General features: G+C 34.3%; 2 protein-coding genes across 3 annotated transcripts; both read right to left on the bottom strand.

The window, feature by feature from the left end:
- Positions 1-8030: 8030 nt before the first annotated feature.
- On the bottom strand, positions 8031-23339 carry dos (daughter of sevenless). 2 transcript variants are annotated; one of them, XM_053767867.1, is made up of 11 exons: positions 23145-23339; positions 20766-20894; positions 18352-18550; positions 16722-16828; positions 15973-16177; positions 15789-15860; positions 15547-15650; positions 15346-15468; positions 14623-14730; positions 14351-14446; positions 8031-14054 (listed from the first exon to the last, which is right to left on the bottom strand). In XM_053767867.1, the coding sequence occupies exons 1-11, from the start codon at positions 23211-23213 to the stop codon at positions 13887-13889; spliced, it is 1380 nt and encodes a 459-aa protein (XP_053623842.1). In that variant the 5' UTR covers positions 23214-23339; the 3' UTR covers positions 8031-13886. The 2 variants fall into 2 exon arrangements, with proteins under 2 accessions (XP_053623842.1, XP_053623843.1); XM_053767868.1 differs by having other exon boundaries at positions 19527-20894; positions 23145-23166.
- On the bottom strand, positions 21221-23136 carry LOC128682890 (uncharacterized). Its single transcript, XM_053767866.1, has 2 exons — positions 22136-23136; positions 21221-21999 (listed from the first exon to the last, which is right to left on the bottom strand). The coding sequence occupies exons 1-2, from the start codon at positions 22848-22850 to the stop codon at positions 21308-21310; spliced, it is 1407 nt and encodes a 468-aa protein (XP_053623841.1). The 5' UTR covers positions 22851-23136; the 3' UTR covers positions 21221-21307.
- Positions 23340-24141: the final 802 nt, after the last annotated feature.

Below are 24141 nucleotides of genomic sequence, written 5' to 3'. Positions count from 1 at the left end.
CCGCACCCCGCTTTCAGGGAAAAGATGAATGAGTAAAGTTTCCTAACGGACGTGAGACCATGGATCGCGCTTGGTTCTGGTCCGCTCGGCGGTTACATAAAGCGGACCCGCACATGCGCGTCCCTCCAACACCGCATCGTGGACGCTTGCCACTAAAACGCCCGCGCCGATAGACCTTATCTATCAGAACTGCGCACAATGACAGTTTAGAAAATAATGTTTCGAAAAAAATTGTACGAAATTGAAAATATATGATTTTCCTCTCATAGGTAGTATGATTATCAAACAACTGCATTATCTATGAAAAGCCCTTACATACGTAACAAACTAGAACATTATCTAAAGAAAATAATTTAAATTCACACTATTCAATTATTAATATTTAAAAAGATTGTTTTATAAACGCATAGGTCGACCCCACGGCCATGTGTAATGATGCATCAAGGTTTAGTTTAAGAATGTATGAAGGTTAAAGGCGTTATGTACTGTTATTAGAATTTTATTTCTAACATCAGTTACACCCCCAGTTGACCGCCTCCGTGAGTCAAGTGCAGCTGTGTGACACACACACATCGTGCACACCCGTTCACTGCCACTACACCATGCATACAAATGTTTTCAAGGTGATTTTTCATACATTTTAAATATAGGAATAAAAAAATTAAACCTATTTATATTAATTCTGGCCTTCCTTATGGATGGATAAGGAGTTTGGGCCAAGACCCACCACGGCGCCCCATTGCAGATTGGCGAGGATTTTAATGACTGCAAGTGCAACTGGGACCTGCCTTCCAAGACACATCCGTAAGGAAGGCTCATACCTCCACAGTGAGGACGTTTAGATTGCTGTTGAGGATGTTTTATTTATATTTTTTTAAATTGCTAAACTGATTTTTATAAATTTTTCATTCACACTTGTTTAAAATCTACGATAGTGGCGGAAAACTGCCAGTAATTATACAATTATTGGGGCTATCCGTACATAATACAATAAATGAGAAAGTATGTGTCTATTAATAAAGTATACGCCGACTACCTATACAAACAGGCAAACAGTTCGCCGTACTTATACACAACTATGTTCTGACTACGGTTCTGACGCTTATACACAACTATGCAAGTACGTTGATTGTCGTTGGCATCTGTCTAGATTCAACGACAGACTGTGTAGCCGGCGGCAGTGCGCTTTCAAAGCTAAACCGCTAAATCCATTTTGACTTTGGAACAACTTTAAAAGCTACTCAGCGTGATCCCAACCCACTTACCTGATGACATAACATTACCCATTGATAAGACTGACGTCAGCAAATTATATCATTTACTTCAGATAAAAACAAGAATTACAACTGACTATTTCATATTTCAAATATCGTTTTCACTGATTAACAGTTTTCCATGTAGATGAGGAATAGGAATAGGGATATAATAGAATCATCCCTATTCCTCATCTACATGGAAAATACACAATCAGCATAATTCCTGTATCGGAATACATTGCAGTTAACTTAAAATATATTATTATTTATAACTCTATAAGAAGCTTCCATATGCTTACTTAACAAAGCTGTGTACCATCTTATCAGTGACGACAATTATTGCGACGTGGATCATGCGACTAACAAATGTAAATTGAATGAAAATATATGTACCAACCAGTGGATATCCCTGAAACATCCGTCACAGTATTTATATTATTGCTGTAACAATTATCCTATAAAGATCGTTTGTGGTGAACATGTGGCAGTTGAACAACTCGAGGTAGCTGGAGTCATCTCTAACGAACGAGCTGCGTCATAAAGGGTCAAGACTTCACTCTTTACTCTAACATTCAATTCTACAATAACATCAACACTTTTTCAAATGTCTACGTTCCTCAAATTGACCAGTTAAATCACATTATCAACGTGACACTCTCATCACTACCAGAAGACAATGACACAAATCAACAAAGTGTCGAAACTGCTCTAGATGGAATCCGAGGGCAAATAGACAAATTAAAGAAAAACGTAGCAATTTCGAGGAAAAGCCTGTCACCACACAACGTTCACCACTATGCGGTGACCTACATCCTGGTAGCAGTCGGAGCGGTCGGTGCAACGGCGGTGTTCCTGTGGCGTTGGTCGCGATGGCGCGGGTCGCGACGCGCGCTCATCACACCGGACCTGGAACTTCAAAGTATCAGTGACGTGTGCGCCCATCCCAATGCTAATCATAACGCGATGCCAAACAGTTCTCAATCATTTCTTCAATTTCCTTTTAGCTTATAAAACCACTGGGATATGAGAAACATCGAAAGTTTCAGTAAAAAATATCAAAAAGGCCTAAAATAGCATAAATGGAAAACACTTAAACTTACCGGCGATCGCAAGGAATAGGGAAAAATAAATCTTGCTGTGACGCACCGACACTCGTTTACAAAAAAGTCGCCATTTGTAAATCGGAGAGTGTGGTGTTGCTTGGATTAGTATTTCATAGACATCTAATTATTGATTTTTATAAATCTTAATCCAAATTTTCACCTAGGTACTAATGTAATTATTCGACAGTGCACATTTTGCCGTCGGCTCTCCCGGGTGTATTCTCTAACATTAACATAACTCTCGAACATTTATCAATACAATCAATTTAACGCTAATTTCACGAACATTTCCTTTAATTATTCTTGTGTAAACTATTTTATGGTGTAAAAAGAACCTTTAATAAAGTACATTTTACCTAACTTCATCATTTATCTATCACCGCAACCCTTGCACCCCCAACACTTTTTAATTTTGATGTCGATATTCATATTTTTTCTACAAATCAACATCGAATTTGCGGCTGCAACGGCTCGGCGGCAGGCATCGGTCGTTAGCGACCAAATTGGTTAAACCGAATAAAAGAGACAAAAACTTCCAGCTAAAATCACAAACGCTATTGGCGTGCGAGGCTTTGACAGCTTTTCCGAAAATTCCTTTTGAACACAGATAAAAGTTAACATCTTTTATGCGACTTTATTTTGTGTTTAAAAGGAATTATGAGAAACGAGATGATTTGATTGAGATTTTGTATATAGAAGTTTCTGCACGTCCGTCGTTGCTGTCCTCGTCATGTGTGATATACGCGGCAACGATCTGACCTCAATAAAAGTAGGAAAGCGGCATCGATGAAGCCACCCACCATATAAGTATGTCATAATTTATTTTTTTATTTTTGCATTACATGTTCATTTTTAAGGTTCTACGTAGGTACCTACCTATTTTTTCATTCGTTAAAAAAAAGCTGAACTCACAGAATTTGACGGACATTTCAAGAATTTTCCTCTAGAATTATTAGAGGTATCAAGAAAATTACAAGTAATAGGACGATTTTAAATATAGCAGTTTATGTCGGATATTTACGACTTAACATGGGTATAACAACATTTAGATGTTACACAGTTAGATGTTGTTAACAGTTAGATGTAGATAAGCAAGATGTATTTTACAATCCAGACAAAAACATTGCTAACAAATAAAATATGCAAATACATGAAATATCTACCTAAATAAATGTATAAACATTTATATTTGCTGTTCTATTCTCATGCCATACGAGAGCATACGTCCGCAAATATAAGTGGCCAGCTATTGTAAGCATTTACAAGTTGTAACTGAACCCTCAGTGCTCGAGTTTTGTTCTTGAGAGGATACTTTCCTCAATAGCCTTCATTGTTACATAGCTTCAATTAACTTATTTTGTACTGAATGGTTTTGAATGAACTGAAAAGAGAATCATACGAAGGTACCTTTTTTTTCTTACGCTAACTATAGTGGTTAGAAGAAACATCAGTACCACCAACGCTTCCGCTTACTAATTGGAGATGAAGCTGTATTTTTTTAAATATCACGTCTCGGTGCCTAATTGTAACGTCGCAGGCGCAATTGTGTTTTTTGACTGTGAATAATGTTATTTTTTTTTTAAATAAATACATAAATGTATATAACACGGCCCAAGCTATGTTAGTTATATAATATATATAACTACAATAAATTTAGAACCGTAGACAAAGATTGTCTACGTCTCTTTGTCTAACAAACATCTGTGATCACAAGTAAAAAAAATTGCATTCGCTGGGAACGACTTCATGAAGTAACAAACATACCTACAAACTTTCTCATTTTATGATACTAGTGGGATATGTTTATAATAAATAATACAATAAAAGGAGAATAGTTTTAGGTAATATTATTTTACACGCAAGTCAGTACAAGTTATAAAACATGAAAGAAAGCAAAAGAATCAATCGATAGGGCGCGTTAGTAAGTTTGTTTGATATTCTGCCAAAAATCGCTCAAGGCCGAGTTGAGGCGTTACGACCCCGCTTTCAAGCCAAACAGAGATCAAAACAACCCTCTCCCACATAAATAGGCAAGATGACAGATCATTTCTGTAGGATTTTGGAAAGTTGTTGTTTCTTATCATAATTTTAATTCTCGACAGGACATTTAAATAACAGGTATACTTATACGTGGGCAGGTGTGACAAAAATATTTTTTTTATTTCACCATGCTATACAGAATAATGCATGTATGTGGGAGAGCCGACACCAATTAAAAATTTATAGGCAGGATGACAGGAAAATTACGAAACCTTACCCAATAGGAATAACACTCAAGACGTAGGTGCGAAAAAACATCGTTTCTATCACTAGTTTTGTAGTTAGTAATAGTGAAATTAAATTAGAGATTCTGATTTAATAGGGTATTGTCCAATTTTAAAAAACTTTTTAACAATCCTAAGGTCACAATGAACTATTATAACTTTTATATTCATTTTTATGAAACCGAATAAAACCGTAAAAGCCATCTTAAATTTATCGATATGTATTTGAGCGTGGAAACGCCGCAGGCAATGCAATTCGGCTCCTGACGTCACTCCATTAATAATGTCATTCGACTCACTCACATACGAGGATTACTAACGGCATCACGTCCCTCGAATCCAATATGGCGCAGGGCATTTTAAACAATTGAACAAACATTTAAAAGGCTGACTTTTAATGTGGACTTAGATCACTTAAGTTTTATGAATAGCTATCGACATTTCCGTTTAAGTACTTTTTATGAAATCAATCATAAAAATGCATTTTATAATGTTTTCTTACATGTTGGAAAATATGCCTAAATGCCTAGTCAATTTAAACCAGCACATTGCCCTCCAATTTCGGGCATTATTCAACTTGCTCTGGCACTTTTCGAAGCATCCAATTAATCACTTGGTCCCTAATCATAATCTGACTATACTTTTAATAATAATTCGGTTATTAGTTATACATTGTTTGTATACGTTATGATTGAGTAATTAAAATGTCCAACTTTCGCGTGTCATTACTTGAGTCCTTGATAAGGCTAAGTATGATTATCAATAACTACGACTTTACAATTCAACTACGATCCCAAACTATTCGATCCCTAATCGAATATCATTTAGAGAGATTTAGGTATATTGGGAGTTGTAGAAAACAAATTTGACAACTTCTCACTAGTGTTGTAAGTATAGGTAAACCGTAATTGTCGTATATCCCAATTAATAAATCAATCCGCGTTTTTGGAAAAAAACGAAATAAAAACAAAAAAAGAAAAAGATAGGTAAGCATTTATTTTGCGCTGAAAGGCACGTTTATGTATCCTAGTTCATTAATAACTTATCTACTGCTAACTTATAGGTAGGTAGGGTGCGGATAATACGCTGATATTTGAAGAAACTAACGAACTATAATTTGTTTTTTTTTTTTTGCTGACTGATATAATCTTATTTTGAATGGCTAAAAAGATTTGAGGTAACCTAAAAAAAAAGGTAAAGAAAACCAGCTTTTGCCTATTAATATATAACAAAAATAACATGAAACAACAGTTATTTTTCGACATTAAATACATCTAATTTTTCAAGTTTCTTGTGATAAAATATAACTTCATAATATCCTAATCCCGTATCTCATATCCATAACATCCCGGCCTATTTACCGAAATGTTATTCGCGTGACATTGAATAATTTAGTAAGCGATGTAAACAGAATGACTGCGGAACTTGAAATAGGCTACAATGTCCAACTAGGCGGTGCCTTTTTTGACACTCATTCACTCAGTTTGCTTTTTAGGGCGGTAGAAATTTCTATTGACTTTTATGAAAGTGTGTGCGTGCGGTCTAACCTATACATATTGGTACAAATATTTGTTACTTACCTACTCATTTCCTTTTTACCTGTACTTATTGTTGTAACGTATTAAGTTAAATGCGAAAGTTTCGGTGCTGGTAATGATGTTTATGTAGATGTTTTTTCAACCAGAGATTCCAATGTCATCTGAATTGGCACCAAGCCGTAATAGTGTTGTAATTTTGTGTTCCGATTTGCAGGCCAGTATAATTACAGGCAAGGCATACCGACGACCGTGCAAAGTGGGGAGAATAGGAAAGCGGACACTAGGCTCTGACGGTCAAGGGCTTAGGAAGAAACCGAGAACACGCTCAGATCTGTCGATCTCAGACAAACTATGCTAATCCGATTTGAACGTACATATATTGTGTCTATAGTAAGTAACTGTATGAAAGATGTTATTAACTGCAAAGAAAATCATAGCCGATAGTGTTAGCCCGCAATAAACAATTTTCTTGGGTCTCGTCCCCCCGAACCTTTCTCTCTGGTCACTACTAGCGACATCTGTCTATCCCTCAATAAACCAACAAACAGTTGGGTATGGTGACACAATTTGAAATAGGATGTCTCCGATAACAATATCGGCCATGATTGTGACGAATTCGTATTACATTGCTGATTTTTCGTTGTACTGATAAAAAGTTTATATTCAAAACCGGCAATGTACGTCATTTCGCCACGATCATGGACGAATGTGTGTGGGAAGCATGAAGCTTTCAAACTTCTGCTATCTCAACCTTATTTTTGTGCATCGTATTTGAAATTCTCTATAAAATCGAGATGGCGACAGAGTAATAATTTATAAACCGGCGCATCGTCGAACAATTCGCCATACTTTGGCGGACCCAGTATTCAGAAGTCGATTGCCATGCTCCTGGCGGAACATGCTAGTAATGCATTCACACACAAAGAAAAAATAAACAATGTTTTTCACACATTTCATACATTGCTGGTCTTTCATTGCGGTCAATAAAAGGTCTCATACAAACTACGCAATATCCATTCACGTCGGCATCAGGTTACTGTGTAACCGGTATAAAAAGAAGCGTATCGAACAAAATCGAATTATCATTCATCATCGACCATCAATGCGCGAGTCAAACTCGCGCTTGAAAAGTCTGTAAAATAAATAAATAAACGTTATTTTTTAATAAAATTTAGTTTTTAGGAAACCAGTCAAGAATCGTCAGGAATCTCTAATTATTTTCAGCGTTTCTTAATACTTACTAACCCATTTTGTGATAACTCAGAAATAAATCAATTTAGTGCTTCATTTATTTTATATTTATCATTCACATACTGTACATATTTGCATCTAATTTTATAATTAAAATCAATAAAATCGACATATACAATTAAATTATTTAAATAATTACACAATACTCACAGAATATTTCTAATGTCAACATTCAAATTATCGTACAGATGCAGTATTTGCTACATTAAACTTAAAAACTTTTTGATTTATTAAGACAGGACGCAAACAATAATATAAATACATTATCTTTAATAAGTAGTCTTCCGCCATCTCTTGCTTTTATATAAGCTGGCTATAAACTATCGGATAAAATTTCAACAACAATGCTGGTTTTCTCTTGCGTTTATAAAATGGTCACATATCAACAACGCAATGTACGTTTATTTGCATCGGCATCTATCAGAGGTCGCCGACAATGAACAGCCGGCACTCGTTTGTGGCAGTTATTTTGATAGGCGTCGACGGTACATGAAAAAATATTTTCGCCCCATATACAGAAAACTAAGTAATCATCCAAACTGTGATGTATAACTGTGAGAAGTGTTTTCAGCGTTTCTTAATACTTACTAACCCATTTTGTGATAACTCAGAAATAAATCAATTTAGTGCTTCATTTATTTTATATTTATCATTCACATACTGTACATATTTGCATCTAATTTTATAATTAAAATCAATAAAATCGACATATACAATTAAATTATTTAAATAATTACACAATACTCACAGAATATTTCTAATGTCAACATTCAAATTATCGTACAGATGCAGTATTTGCTACATTAAACTTAAAAACTTTTTGATTTATTAAGACAGGACGCAAACAATAATATAAATACATTATCTTTAATAAGTAGTCTTCCGCCATCTCTTGCTTTTATATAAGCTGGCTATAAACTATCGGATAAAATTTCAACAACAATGCTGGTTTTCTCTTGCGTTTATAAAATGGTCACATATCAACAACGCAATGTACGTTTATTTGCATCGGCATCTATCAGAGGTCGCCGACAATGAACAGCCGGCACTCGTTTGTGGCAGTTATTTTGATAGGCGTCGACGGTACATGAAAAAATATTTTCGCCCCATATACAGAAAACTAAGTAATCATCCAAACTGTGATGTATAACTGTGAGAAATCGCAGGCGGAAATTAAAAACTTAACGACTTTTTACGCGAATGTCACCAGGAATATGAAAAGATGAGAGATTTAGCGAGCGTTAGCTGAAATATTGGTACGTATTTTTCACCCACTGAACTCCTAGACGAAGGGAGTCTTGCGTAACAATTTACCAGAATCAACAGGATAATAACACCGTCGCCAGAGACTTGCCATAACTTACTTATTAGTCGTATCAAAAACGAGGGCAATCAAAATCGGAATAATAAAACGAGTTCAATACAAAAAATACACGCATTTTTGAGTTACGTGTGACATTTCAAATAATTCGCCCACATTTTAAAAAGCAATAATTAAAAATATAATCAAAACATAATTAAGATTAAAATATAATACAAATTGCATGTTATCTACAATATTTCATTTCAAATCCTTTAACTTAATCGGTCATTCGTAAAAAGCGATGACATACACATAATTAATTCTATAAACAATAGGACTATAACCCTATTTGTTTAGGTACTTACAATAATTAATGTAATTATAATTGATATCTTATAGCAAGTATCATTTACGAAGTAATTATTATATAGATAAATGTGTACATTTACTTCAATACCTAAACAATTCTGGTATATAGTCACTTCACTCTGGATCCTGTCTTGCAGTTTAATTTCACACACGACTCCTCTAGTACAACCGCGAAGTTCAACCGAAAACTGTGTATCAAAGTGGCATGATATCTGTAACTGTGTATCAAGGCGGGTGGGCAGTGGACAAGAGCCGAGCAATTCCGTAAAAACCCCCGTATTAATACCCATTAAAATTAAAATTTAACTACGTAGGTATATAACTTATGTGTAGAAATAAATCTAGGTACACTAACGAATCTAAATATGTATATAGAAGACATATTTTCAATTTTAAAAACATACCAAAAACTCATATCAGAATAAAGTTAGTGAAGTATTTGAGCACTTTATATGCGATATCTTAAATGTTTCAAGCTGTATGTAGAATACGATAAGGATTAATAAACGAATTGGACAAAATGAAAATGTTCTACCATAAATATTTGGACCAAATATAGAGGCGGACTATCAAGGTGTATAAAGTTTTGCACAGCGACGATGACAGTCATGAACATGACACGGGAAGAGGGCTTATTTTTTATCGACGGACGTATCGTCACACAACTGTATGATCCATAAATGTATTTGCTTGATGGATAAATGCAGTAATGAACATATGAGAATACAAAAGGGTAATTGTATTACTTCCCCCAAAATGTTATCGGATAACAATATTTTTAAGTAGCATCTTATGGAGATCATACATAACATGGATACATTTAAAAATAAAACCTTAGGTTTTTTTACTTTCAAAGGAATCCCATTTTAAAATATATGCAACGAGTTCAAAGTTATTGGCACCTAGAATTCATTATTTTAGATGTAAACTTCGTCAAGACGTTAGTATTATAAAAACAGACTATTCAAAACAGCGGCCAAGTGCGAGTTGGACTCGCCCATGAAGGGTTCCGTAGGAGCAAGTAACATAAAAGTTATTTTTCATCGATTTTTGTATATTTTTATATTTGCGTTGACAGAATAAAAGGTAAATTGCGATTTACGATTTATAGAAAAAACTATTTAGGGGGCATTTTACTAATTTGGAAGTCTCTCGCGCAAAGTATTCAGTTTAGTAAAACATTATATTAGAAATCTCATATACCCCACATGACCCATACGTGTGGGATATGTGGGATATATGAGATTATTAGATAAAAAAAATAGTTTCAAACTAAGTATGGGGACCTCAAAATTTATGTTTTTTTTTCGTTATTTTGTGTAAAATCTTAATGCGGTTCACAGAATACATCTACTTACCAAGTTTCAACAGTATAGTTGTTTTAATTTGGCTTACGGACGGATGGACAGACGGACAGACAGACAAGACGAATCTAACGAAAAACCTGTCACTCAAAGCTTCCCCTTTCGGTCAACCACCTTTATAATGTACACTTTTTCTTTCCGTGCTGGTCAATATTTCGTAAGACCACCGAATGGATATATATCCGTTGGTCTAGTGATGATACGATGTTATATAACAATATTATAACATAATACTATTTTCAATTGGTTTTACAACTAGATACCAAACCACGAAAGAAGTCCCGCAGTTAGCGGCGCGTGTTTAATAACGACAACGCGGCTGAGTTTTTATTGATAGTTCCACATCGACGCGGAACTTTTTGGACTCAGTTCTGATATCGTTCCTCAACAGCCAAACTTAGCTAGAAAATAATATAATTTTGTAAAGGTACCAAATTTTCAATGCCACCAGTAACAGACATTTAAAATATATGTTACTCATCTAGAAGGGGTAATAATCTAAACAGCATTTCATTATATTTAAACATACCTATAAATGTGTGCGTGAATCTAACTACCTAATACTATAAAAGTGTAAAGAATACTGAGGATAAATATGTATGTGTATATTTATTCCGCCTAATCACTAAATTTTGCCTTAAATTTCATAATAATTTAACTTTGTGCGCATTCAGTTCATTCAATCTCAGTAAATTCCAAATTTATGAAATGAGACCATATAAATTTTGACCAAATTCGTAAAATAATTTTATAAGTTACGTTCCACGAGAAAAGTTAGCTTGTAGAAGAAAGTCGCTTATGCAGTTCAGCTCATTTCTACGTGTACGGTAGCTTACGACAGTAGCTTACGACGTATTATACGTGCGTATGTCATAGGCGACCTTTGGGTTGGGTGTTTCTCAGAGCGTTTCGACCAATGCGGCTGCGCTGTCATTACATTTAATTTTTAATACGTACAATTTTATGAATGAGGCGAAACGCTGAGAAATGCACTTTTTATTTATAAACATTTAAACTGTTAGTTTTTTTTAGTAGAAGAGCAAATCACATTAGTCTATTATGTTACATAGTTTTCTTGTACGTATTTATTGTGATTTCTTAAAATCATTATGTGCCATAATACTTTTAATTTATTACTAGTGGGAAGTACACGTATGGTATAAGTTATTGCTTATCTATGCATGCACAGTTATTGAAACGCATAATTTTAACATTAAAGCTTAGAAGGCCACAATATCCCAACAATAAGCACCGATAAATACAATATATTAATATTTTCAGAAATGCACTTTTGATAACTAAAAACCCTAGAAAATTAATACAATTATTGGTATAGGTATCCATTTTTTAGTTCTTTTTTTATTTAATAATATTTAAATATGTAAATAAAATATATTTTGTACTAATTATAGCAATAAGAAATTCATTTTAGCTTTTTGAGGTTATTTGATCTGAATATCAATTCTGTATACAAAATACACGTCGTTATTATTAATATTGTTATAATCCCAGATCGGATCGGGGGTACAGTGATCTGTACCCCCGATTCGAATAAATACGAAATAATCCATAATTTATTCTAATATTATAAATGGAGGTCTATCTGCCACGCTTTAACTGATTAGCCGATTTCTATGAAATTTAGTATAAATATAGCATAAATCTAGCATAAAACTAGGCTACGACATAGCCTTACTCGAATATTAATAACTGAATTAATTTACTTTGTGACATATAATTAATTATGTTTGTTGTGATGTTATGTTGTATCATTTTCTAATAATTTAAGAGACCGGTTTTCGAAAAAAAAGACTCAGAGGATTCCAAAACTAGGTTATAAAACCGATAATAACAAATATTAATTTTTAAAAATATTGCTTATGCTAATTAAGAAGTATGCCTCAATAGTTTGAAGCTAGTATGGTGATGCTGCATCGCATCACCATACTTCAGCTTCAATCTATTGAACGTAGCCACATACGTATTGAACGTACGCACCTACGTAACCTACAACCAAGTATGTTGACTCAAAATTAAGTAAAAAATTATCACATTAATATTATGAAAGTGATGATGACGAAATATATAGTATAGTAGTATAATATATAGTAAGGTATTTCCACATTGCCCAAAAGATTTGGATGTTTCTATAAATATTACCAAATGTTCTTTTTTGTTCTCGGCTGATCAGCTGAGCGGACTTTGTGTGGAGAGAATCTTCTTTCACTGAATTTATTTTTAGAATATCGTATTACATGTACTGAGCATATAGTTAAAAAAATTGCCTATGATTCAATCAGCTGGGTGATCCAAGTGGAATATTCCCATATTACATATTTATCGGCGCACCTAAATCATACCTATTTATTTCTACAATACCTTATGCCATCTTTATGCATCACATGGAAGCGACGAATAAATGAATTATGATTTACATAATAAGTATGATTTACATAACAAACATAAATTTGTATTAAGGATGCACCTATAAAAAGTATTAATAAATAATCACAAGTATATATAAACGCATTGGCGTGTTTGTAACGTTGTTTTGTGAAGTTATCATTGCACGTAACAGATTATTATTACAAATTCTTATAGTATATATTCACACATCATTAGCCTATGGAATTTATAAATCCCCACAATTTTCTAGACAGTCCCGAGACTCAAGGATTCTAGACAAATACCTAAGCACTGTTTGCCTGACATTACAATAGAGGTAATTTTATGTATACTATGCTGTTTCGTTTCTAAACTGGAGATGAATACTGTTTTGTAAAAAAGCTTTTAATACTCGATAATACAATTTTATCTATTATAAAAAAGAATGTGTAAACACACATTCTGGGTGCACTGGATAGGGTGATTTTAGTGTAATTTATATTATATTTGGAGAACTGGAGTTTGACATTATTTTCCTATTATCGGCTTTATTGATAATATTATAAATGCTGTTCGTACTTATTCATGATCTTAGATTTAGTTCCTCCATGCTTGATAACTATGCATCTAGGTCAAACTCATAATAACAAAAGTTAGAAACGGTATATTATAGTTTGCTGTACTATTTAGATAGGATATGGCTTGCCACCATTTTTAAGGACCCGTTTATTACGTTATGTAATAGACGAAACCGTAATTATATTACATACAAATATAAAGCTAAGAAATGTCGCATATATATGCAATATATATGCGGTATATTGTTTTGATTGATGACAAATCATTTTTACATCTGATTTGTTCTAATACTTTTTGCGAAAAATACTACTCTTAAACTACAATAATAATTAACAGTATTAAACGCGTTACAATAATATTTGACCATCAAGTCTTTTATGCTTACATCTTTGGGGCACATTATTACGTCAATTCACAATGTGGCTTGCAATACTTTTGCTTCACAGTTGAGTTTCGCACATCAAACATACTTGTTCAGAAATGGTTGCTTCTAGAGGCTTCGGCGTCTTGCCTTGTAATGTTAAAAGCTTCTGTTTTGAGGAAATCCACTGTTTTGTACGCAGAATCAGCCTCCACAGCTGATAGCGTATTTATTTGGACACCACATACTTCCACGGTCTTCGCTGGTTTTGGTTCTTGAGTCTAAAACGAAAAATGTGAGTGTTGTAATATACCTTACAATCAATCTCACGAAACCTTGATCCTACAGAATTCTGACAAGTGTGAAAAGATTTGGGCTTCTTTGAAAAAAATAATATATAAGTAAAATTACATTATAGCCCCATTTTGAAGTACTATAAGATCAATTTGTACATACCTATGTACTAACTGAATAAAATATAAAACATATTATGTAATGAAAATTAACGAGAATATGTTCAGACTGTTCAAATATTAACAACATTTATAACATATTAGAATCTCAAGGAATTGTTTACCTTTGTAGGTGGTGGTTTTGACATGTGTAAATCCAGATCCAGGTATTGTAGATTGTTGTCTGCCTTTGCGTCGTTTTGTTGACCAATCGACAACATCTGTGAAAAAAGTGAAAACATCAAGACTTTCTGGGAGGGAATTGAGCGTCTAATATCAAGTAAGCACAATCAATCCGATCATGGTTCATTCTTCTCAGGCTTTGGATTAAAAAAGTAATGAAGCAGAGTCTATCTACTCCCAAAGAAGGCATTACGGGTATAATGATGAAACGTACCTGTCTTGCGAGGTGGTTTATATGTCCTATGCTGTAGCTGGAATGCCTGGGTTTGAGGGCACGGTCTACTGCCGGGGGCAGTGAAGGCAGGTTGTAATACTGCATTGACTGTAAATAAAATTACTTTCTTGTAGTCACTATGGATTCAAACGTCTCTTAAAATCTGCTCCCGTAAATTAAAGTGGGCGAAGACGCAGTCGATAGTTATAAGAACGCCTAGGGGATTTCACCCATCTAGATAGATTTAAATTATTTAAATTACACATCATATTATATTATTCATTTATACACACAACACAAATACACACACATACACCTTAAATATTATAAAACAAAGTCCTCTGTCGTATCTGTCTGTCTCTTGGCAATAAACACAAAAACTACTGCACGGATTTTCATGCGGTTTCATCATTAGATATTGTGATTATTGAGGAAGGTTTAGCCCGTCCCGAGCGAAGTCGGGACGGGCCGCTAGTACTTAATAAAAAAATATATTTATTCACAAAATAACAAAAACTAAAGGAACGAAAACACTAATTTAATTGTATCTTTAATTTTAAATATTTTGAAAGTACCATTTTTGGTTTTTTATGCATTTTATAAAATCATTTCAATTCAGTAAGTATACAGTAGTATACTCTAAATTTACATATAGAAATTAAATGAGAGCGATGTGTCTTTTTGCCTAGCAACAGCGGGTTTATCAACCAATTTTAGGCTTACCAGATGTCCAGGCGAGAGGTCGTCGTCATCATCAGGACGCACAAAGAGTGCGGGCGTGAGGTGCGAGCGAGACAGCGCACCGCCGTGCGACATCCGACGGGGGCTTCGCGTCCACGGGAACGGCTGCATATTTTATTACACGTTATACTTATCTTATTTCGAATGTGTATTTACCATTATTCCACTAACATTTTTACTCACTGATAAATTTTCTTGAGTTTCTACAGGCTCTTGAATTCTTGGACCCTGGTGTATAACATCTTTTTGAGGCAACGTTTTTGGAGGTCTCGGTGGCACTGGGGGGCCTAAAACATAATCATTAAGGTTTCAATAAAAAGTATATAGATATAGACACATTTTAAAGTAAGTAGAACTACCTTGACCCTCAACTACTTGGTGAGTGATGAATGGGTAAAAAATATAAGTAGCATATATAAACTTACCATCTCCGGAAAATCCATTCCTCTTGGGGCTTATTGCTAATTTTGTAAAAGATTTTTCAACTGCCCAATCACCTGGAAACAATGAATTGAATGTACACATGTATATCATCCCAAACATTCCCAGTCATCCATTATCGCGTAAAATGTATTTATTGTACCTAAATGATACTACACAAATACATACGTATATTAGACTGACTAGCGTTCAACGACTTGCACTCATCATCGCTCAGGGTAGATTCGTTCTCGGAAAACTCAGCATTATTGAGCCGTATTTGAGGTTGGCTCGTGTACATGTGGTGCCCTCTGTTATCTGACACTTTGTCGAACGGTGTCCGACTACTTGTCACTATATTCTGTGGATCGAATGTAAACGCTCTCCGTGAATCCTGAAATTAAATTAAACTGTTAAACAATTTTCGATTCCCATGACTTCATAATTACAAATCTTATTCGTCGAAATAGAAGTATAATTCAGACATTTGAAGATCGCAAATCACGTACATGTACACGAGAGATATGGTTGGATTTATGTCGGCATTTCTTCTCAACCCTGGTCATACCGAAATGTTAGTAAATAATTTTTTGCTTCAATCGACGTGTCTTATAATTGTTAGCGTCACTAATTATTCGTCTTTTTAAATTTGTGAGAACCAATAAAACGCAACATTATCTGTGTCGGTATTTCACGCAAGGCACAAGAGTAAGTGAACCATAGTTGGGGAGAGGCAGCAAATTTGCAAGCAGTGCATGTCAGAAGAGCTGTAGTCCCACCCAGACGAATTGTCTTTGCTTCGACAAACTTGTTTCTGGAACGTATTAGATTTATATCCAGCCAAGCTGGACTACCAAGAGTAAAGTGTTTGAACAAGGTTTGTGAGACGCTACCTGATTATTATGTCGATGGTTTAATAGGTCCTTTAAAATCATTACCTGAGCTCTGACGCCTGTGATGCATTCCGATATTGGTATGTAGGGACCTGTGGAGTCATACTGGTCGTTCATGGCCCTAACCGGGCTACGGTTATTTTGATACGTGTCTGTAATATGGAATACATTTCAAAATTTAATTTATTTTTTGCAAATCTTAGATATTACAGATAGAAAAAAACATTAGCAACACAGTTCAAGGCTCAGTTGTGCTGTTAAAAAATTTGGTGAAAAACAGAATTGCAAAGCTTCTAGACATTTCGGACGATGATATGATGCGAATCGCAACCGGTTGTTAATTAAGAATTTATATTCCATAACTACGGGAAACATAGTGAGGAAATTTGCACTCCTTTATACTACTATTTGCTTTAATACGAATGCCACTTTGTAATCTCTTAAAACCAGACAAATTGAAAAGTCCAATTCAGATTAGCTACGTCATAAATTATTTTATTCGTTGCAGTGAACATACATATCATTTTAACTAGATCATGCCCGCGACTTTGATCGTGTGGCCGAACAATTGTAGTAAAGAGTAAATTATTAGAGACATTTAATTCTACAGACAAAGCGTAACAATACCTATACAGATGATACTCATCAGACTGAAAATCTATATTTTCTATAGTAAATTATAGAAAATATAGATTTTCAGTCTAGTGCTAGACTATTATGACTCTTTTTCAAGAGTGATCTTCGATTTTTATACATCAACAGGAAATGCTAACCAGGCTGAACAACTTTTGTTAAAGCATCATTTAGGTATTTCCTATGGTTTAGTTGGACCATCATGGCTCTACATCAGATGTTCTAGATCTTTGATTTTTATACCTCAACAGAAAGGCTCATCAGACTGAATTAGGGCGTCATTTCTATATTTCCTATGGTTTAGGTGGACCATCATAGGTCTGGATCAGGTGTTCTAGATTTTCGATTTTTATACCTCAACAGAAAATGCTCATCAGGCTGAACAACTTTTGTTAAGGCGTCATTTCTATATTTCCTATAGTTTAGCTGTACCATCATTATTCTCCATCTGGTGTTCCAGTTTTCAAAATAATTAATAGCTATACAACAAAAAATGTTGATTGATATTAGAACTGAAGAGTGTAAAAAAACTACATTCAGGGGAAGATTTATAAATAATTTCAAATTATGGAAGCCCAGTCGCGGAGCACATCTAGTATATCTAAATAATTAATAGAAATGTTTTGATATATGTGTAAAGATACTAAACCCATTCTATCAGATGATGGCATGTAGAGGTATTATTATAGTGGAAGAATATGAAAAACTCAAAATAAAATTTCTATGGAGATTGAACTTCCAAATAAATAATAGTATTTTATTAAATAAACGTGAATCTTTTTCGCAAAGCTAAAAGAATAAAAAAATTACATTCGCACAACAAAACAAAAGTGTATGATATAATATGAGAGCAAGCTGACAAAACATAAATAAGAGTTACATAGAAACTGTTTAAGTTCAACTGTTTTGGTGGGTCACATATCTACAAAAAAAATCAGATTGCAATTTACTTATTGCAAAAGCAACATTATGACACTGATAAAAAGTTACATATGTGATGTGTATGCTTGTAGGGCAAGAATTGCAGAATAGGTAAACTTACCTATTGCACCTGGTGACTCATCAGTAGCTCGGAGACCACACACCCTACAGATGGCGTCTACCCACTTCTCCATGTCTGACTCGCAATCCGCCTCCAAGTGATATGTGCGAGATTGGGTCTGGATGGTGAACACTGACCCGCGTAGCTTGGGGTCTAATGGGCCATTCCCCGTGCGTTCCATGTGCAAGCCAGCGTCAACCTCATATCAGAATTGTTTGCATATTAAACTTAAGACATAATATATATACATATATAATGACAGATGGAGTTAGCCCCAAAGTAAGTTCGAAACTTGTGTTATGGGATACTAACTCAACGATAGGTAATACATTCTATATAACATAACATATATAGATAAACATCCAAGACCCAGGTCAATCAGAAAAAGATCATTTTTCACGTTGACCTGACCGGCATTCGACCCGGGTTCGAAAGCTGGTCAGGTGTGTAGCAGTCCGGCATGATGACCATTAGGCCACGACGGTCGTAATACACATAAGTTCTGAGCAATTTAAACATGATTTACTGTTGCATTTAATAAACAATTCAAAAATATAAAATAATTCAATCCAACAGTACAGAAAACATTTTCTTTAGTTTAGCAGATTAGAAAACTGAACTGTTCCAGGAGGAAATATTTAAATATTCATTTTTTTTTTCATTTCAAATTTCGGATATTAATTTGTAGGTAGTTATTTGAGAAGTTGAGCCTGATTAATATATATATTGGTTAATGTATTAAATAACTTTTGGAATGTCAAAAAATATTATTTATAAGATTTAAATATTATAGTGCAGAATGATACAAATGTAAAATAATTACTATAATAAATATGTGTTATGAAAGCAAAGTTTAACTTTCAACAAATCCTTAGCTAAAAGAAGCTTATATTGTGTCATGGCTACAGGAAATAAAATAACAATTGTGACATAAACACATTGTGGATTAATCTATCAAAGCCTACGTAAATATAGATAACATAATTAGTATACTTGAGTAAAATTAGAAATATACTATTTAACAGAAAACATAACAAACACAAAATACATATAGTTCATATGCATCAAAGGCCTGATTGATTGTTATTTTTGGCCTGAGAATTCCAATGATAAAGTGCAAGTTCAAATACTATCATATTAAAAACATAGGTCCTAATAAAAATTTTACTACTTACCTAATGTATACATGAACCCATGAGAACATTGGTTTCATGATGAAATATTTAGGATAAAATAAATATTAACGAAAATAATAATTGTGGTTATTAATGAAAAATAATGTTTAAAGAATTAATTTCAAATTTACTTGTATATCATAAAGTAGAGTTCAGAGTTACAATTAAATAAATTATTTCAAGTTACGAACGCACAGTCTTCTTGGATGCAAGCCGATAAATGCCACAAAAAGGGTCTTCAATGGATTCATGCAAATAATATCCAATGAATAATTTATTAGTACTGCACCCAAGATACAATGTTATTTTCACTATATGAAATTCAATAAAATCAGGGTTGTCCTGTCCTTTGGTGATTTTGCTTGAATATTATTTAAGATGAAAAACTGTTTTATTTTTCTCCATAACAAGATGTGACAAAATTTTTTTGAATATTTTCAAAAAATGACAGTAAGACAGACTTAATGGAACATGCGTTCAGATGCTCAATGGCATGGCTGAGAAAGAACCGGGAAAATGCTCAGATAACAAAGAAAAACAGTTGTATATAATCATTCTATATTATTCTTACTTTGTCATTACAACATTTTAACACGATCACAGTTACACTCGTGTCACCTAGGAACTCTATAAATAAGAAATTAATAAAATTGTAATGAATCACAAAGACTCAATGAAGGTACTAAACTAAGTAGGTAAGAAATGTTTTGGTGCACACTTGTTAACACAGACACACAAAAGTACATTCACTAGAGCTGAGCTAAACAAAGTGTAATAAGTATAAGTAACTGTTATTTTTCTAGTACAGACTTTTGTATAGCATCACTTTAATTTACACAGAGTCAAATGGAATGCTCCACAAACTAATTTTTTTATGCTTAACTTTAATAGGTTATGCAAATGGATGAACAATAAATAATAATGCATTTATAAAGATCTACAATGCAAAACAAGTTAATTTGGAAATATGTTTTTATGCCATAATGACTTAATGATAGGTATTCTGAAATAAGTAATTGATAAATGATGTGTATTAACATTGATTCATAACTATTACTAATATAGCTAGCTAGGAATCTACCATATATATGTATATATAAATATCAGTTAAATATGATTCATAACAGGACATAACTCATAAAAGTAAAACAGTAGGTACCTATCAAAGGTAAAGGAACAAATTAACAATGAGTTCAAAACATATTAATTTTTATGTATTGAATGTAAGAAAATATGTACCTGTTCACACAAATCTAAGTTGATCGTGCCCTTGAGCCGCCTTCGATTCCGATCCGCGTAGTAGTCTAGGAAATATTGTCCTGGGAGCTCCCCCGACTGTCGCAAGGCGAACCACCTTCTTCGCCATTTCTAGTAAATAAATAAATTTTAATATGCCCATTTTAATGTATAAATACAGATATTCTGTTTTAATAATGCATAAGTTCGAATATTTCATGCCAAAACAATAATTCAGTGCATCTCGATTAAGTAGGCAGTCGCATTCTGTCAACAAAGGTAAAAGTGTGGTAGGTACTACTCCACCAAAACAATTAGGCACATGGCAAACATGGCGTCACTGTAGCTAGGGAGGGGAATATTCGAGACTCGCTGATACCTAGTATGAAACTGGTAAGTAACTATTGTGAATACAACTTAGTATGTGTATATTATAACTATACTTTATTTATTTTGGGAACAGAGAACTGTGTGTGCAAAGGAAATAATAAAACTCCTAATTGATTAAATGTACTTTATTTATTGGAATAATTTGAAAAATTGTTCTAATCAGAATCTAATTCTTCAATCCCTGACATTCTTTCAAAATCTGAATGTGATTCCAAATCACTGTCATCGCTGTCGTCATTTACATTTATGACTAACTCTCTTGCGTCTTCTAAACCTTGCTTTTCCCAGTACGCCTTCCGTAACCGGTCCACGTGATTAATTTCTTTTTTCCAATCGTCTTGCGTTATTGATTGTATGGCTTCCCTGGCTAGTTTTTCGATTTGTCTCTCTGACTGATCGACATTCTTGTCGGCGACTCTTTGTTTGACCAGGTTCCAAATGTACTCAATAGGATTGAGGTCACATTGATATGGTGGAAGTCTGAGGACTTCGTGACCGCTCTCCTCTAAAAGTTTGTCCACTAAATATTCTTTTTCCGGTCGGTTGCGAATTATAATATAATTCAACTCAGCCTTTGTCATTCGCGGGTCAAACGTAATGTTTCTCTCGCTCAGCCAATTCTGCATGTCTTGTTTACGAGCGGCCATAGTAGGAGGCTTATTTAATTGCTTGCTGTGGTAGGGCGCGTTGTCTATGACAACAATACTGTTAGGTGGCAAATTTGGAATTAGTTTTTCGGTTAACCATTTCGTGTAGTTTTCTGTGTCCATTTCGTCGTGGTAATCCCCTTTACTACTTTTACATTTGTATAATAAGTCTGCACCTTCGACGAACCCAGTCTCTCCTCCTGAAATACAAAGATATAAACATTAATAAACAGTGTAGTGACATGAACAATAGTTAAATTATTAAAGTAGAATATCACGTACGTGCAGAAATATTAATTATATGGAACCCTAATAAGACAGCTCATTGGGTATTACCTGCGTGAACGATTATCCAGCGTTGGCCAGCACTATCGTTTTTTCTTATGCCTGGGACCGTTTGACTTTGCCAACACTTGTTGACAGTGTAATGCGAGTGGACCCATGTTTCATCGGTAAAAATAACAGGTTTTTTTTCCGGGCCCAAGTCGTCGTTTTCTTTTAATCTTCTTAAGTAACGTGCACGCCACGCTGCTATTTCAGGTCTTTCTATGAGCACGTCTCGTTTTTTGGAGCACTTTTTGAATTTAAATCCCAAACTTTCTGTTATAATTTTTCGCAGGGTCTCTCTTTGACCAGGAAAGTTAAGATCTCTCTTAACAACGTTTAAAATTTTTTTCAATGTAGGCACTTCTTTGTACACGTCATAAAAGCTTTCAATTTTTGTTTTAATTGCACAAATCATGAAGTCATCAATTTCCAGCTTTTTCTTTTGTTTTCGCTTTTTCCCTGGAGTGGGTAATTTGACTGTCTCTGTTGGGGCTTCGCTTGACGTACCCGGCTGTGGTGAAAGCCTTAGTTTCTCCAAAACTTCTTTTTCCTCGTTTTTTATTCTGGCCAATGTGCGTCGACTAATGCCAGTAGCCGTACACACTCGCTTTTCCACTTGAGATATTGGAATAGCTATTCCATGCAACTTTTCTTCCTCAAAAAAATGTAATACTTTTAATATCATTGTCCTTTCGGACCCACGGATAGTTTTTTTCCTACCCATTATGAGGTTAACAAAAAATATCAACAACAAAAACAACACGGGACTTTTAAACAACACAGAATGAATTAATAACAATTATTTAACAAAAATTAACAACACAAACTCAACAAAAACCCAACTGACAACGAAAATTTTAGGAGGCGCGAAAGCACGTGGTGTAACTGCAGAGCGCGAGTACACGACTGCGCGTCACTAGGGAGAGCGCGGGGAGGTGAGACGAGGTACGGGCGCCGAAACCGCATTCCTGTCATGCGCCTAATTGTTTTGGTGGAGTAGTACTAAATAAATGCTTACCGTTCTCCAAATACGCTTTGTTGGTGGAGACTTCGTCAACCATCCTTCGAAAACAATATTCCTAGACATTGCTCCAACTCAAAGGCTTATCGTTGAGACATGAGTCATGAAGAAACTTAGTAATCTATACAAGTTTCTGCTTCATACATACTTCACCACTATTTCACCACTACACCTACCTACCTACTTACTTTTTGCGTTTGGTTAATGCCGCCAACATTACAATAAAAATTGTGTTCGAATACGTAATGTTATTCAAAAGCATGAAAATATTTAGATAAGTTAAATCCTACATAAATTAAATGTTTGTGATATAAACACCATTATATAAATTATATTGTGTATTACGTATATTCACAAAATTCTATTGTTCTTTGTTCATTATTACATTATATGAATCTATATTTTAATGATACTTTATGTGGGGTATGGTAGGACATGAGGCCCGCACTAAAGATCCAAAATAGGTGAAAGAGATGAGACCCGTGGATGAGACAGGCAACCAAAAATAGTAGCGTAGCTCTCTAACGCCTTAGAATATTAGTAAGTATAAGTTTAGTAGCTTCAAGGGTAACACAATGTTTCATTTAAAAAAATAGAATTAATAGATTCTCGTAGTATCTACTACAGATATAAAAACAGTTACAAACTATATAGAACGATTACTTGCTTGTGTTTTATATAGGTAATCTGCATCTGATCATAATCATAATCATGTTATCCATAATACTGTGCTGCAATGCAACACTAACCTCTTTTTACGCAACACAAGCAATTCGATAAATAATCTGTGACCGTATTTGACATAGTTGACGTTGACTTATCGTGTCAGCTCCTGAAGGTCCCTATTCTCTAAGGAAGGCCCTATTCCATTGTCGCCTATCGCGGACAAGCGGACAAACTAAGCTGGACAAAGACAAACCTATGGCTAAGGCTAACTGCTAAGGCTATACTGAGACTCATAAGTCTCATACTGAGTGTTGGCTCTAGTCTCATG

The sequence above is a fragment of the Plodia interpunctella genome, chromosome Z (assembly GCF_027563975.2).
Source record: "Plodia interpunctella isolate USDA-ARS_2022_Savannah chromosome Z, ilPloInte3.2, whole genome shotgun sequence".
Taxonomy (NCBI): domain Eukaryota; kingdom Metazoa; phylum Arthropoda; class Insecta; order Lepidoptera; family Pyralidae; genus Plodia; species Plodia interpunctella.
Note: the sequence above shows the minus strand (reverse complement) of the source record. Positions and strands in the feature narration are given on the sequence as shown.

Coding starts and splice junctions, on each gene's coding strand:
- LOC128682890 (XM_053767866.1), bottom strand. CDS start 22,850: ATGGGTAGGAAAAAAACTATCCGTGGGTCCGAAAGGACAATGATATTA. Junction 22,000..22,135: donor CTGGATAATCGTTCACGCAG/GTAATACCCAAT, acceptor TTTGTATTTCAG/GAGGAGAGACTGGGTTCGTC.
- dos (XM_053767867.1), bottom strand. CDS start 23,213: ATGTCTAGGAATATTGTTTTCGAAGGATGGTTGACGAAGTCTCCACCA. Junction 20,895..23,144: donor CAAAGCGTATTTGGAGAACG/GTAAGCATTTAT, acceptor TTTATTTACTAG/AAATGGCGAAGAAGGTGGTT. Junction 16,829..18,351: donor TGAGTCACCAGGTGCAATAG/GTAAGTTTACCT, acceptor TCCATATTACAG/ACACGTATCAAAATAACCGT.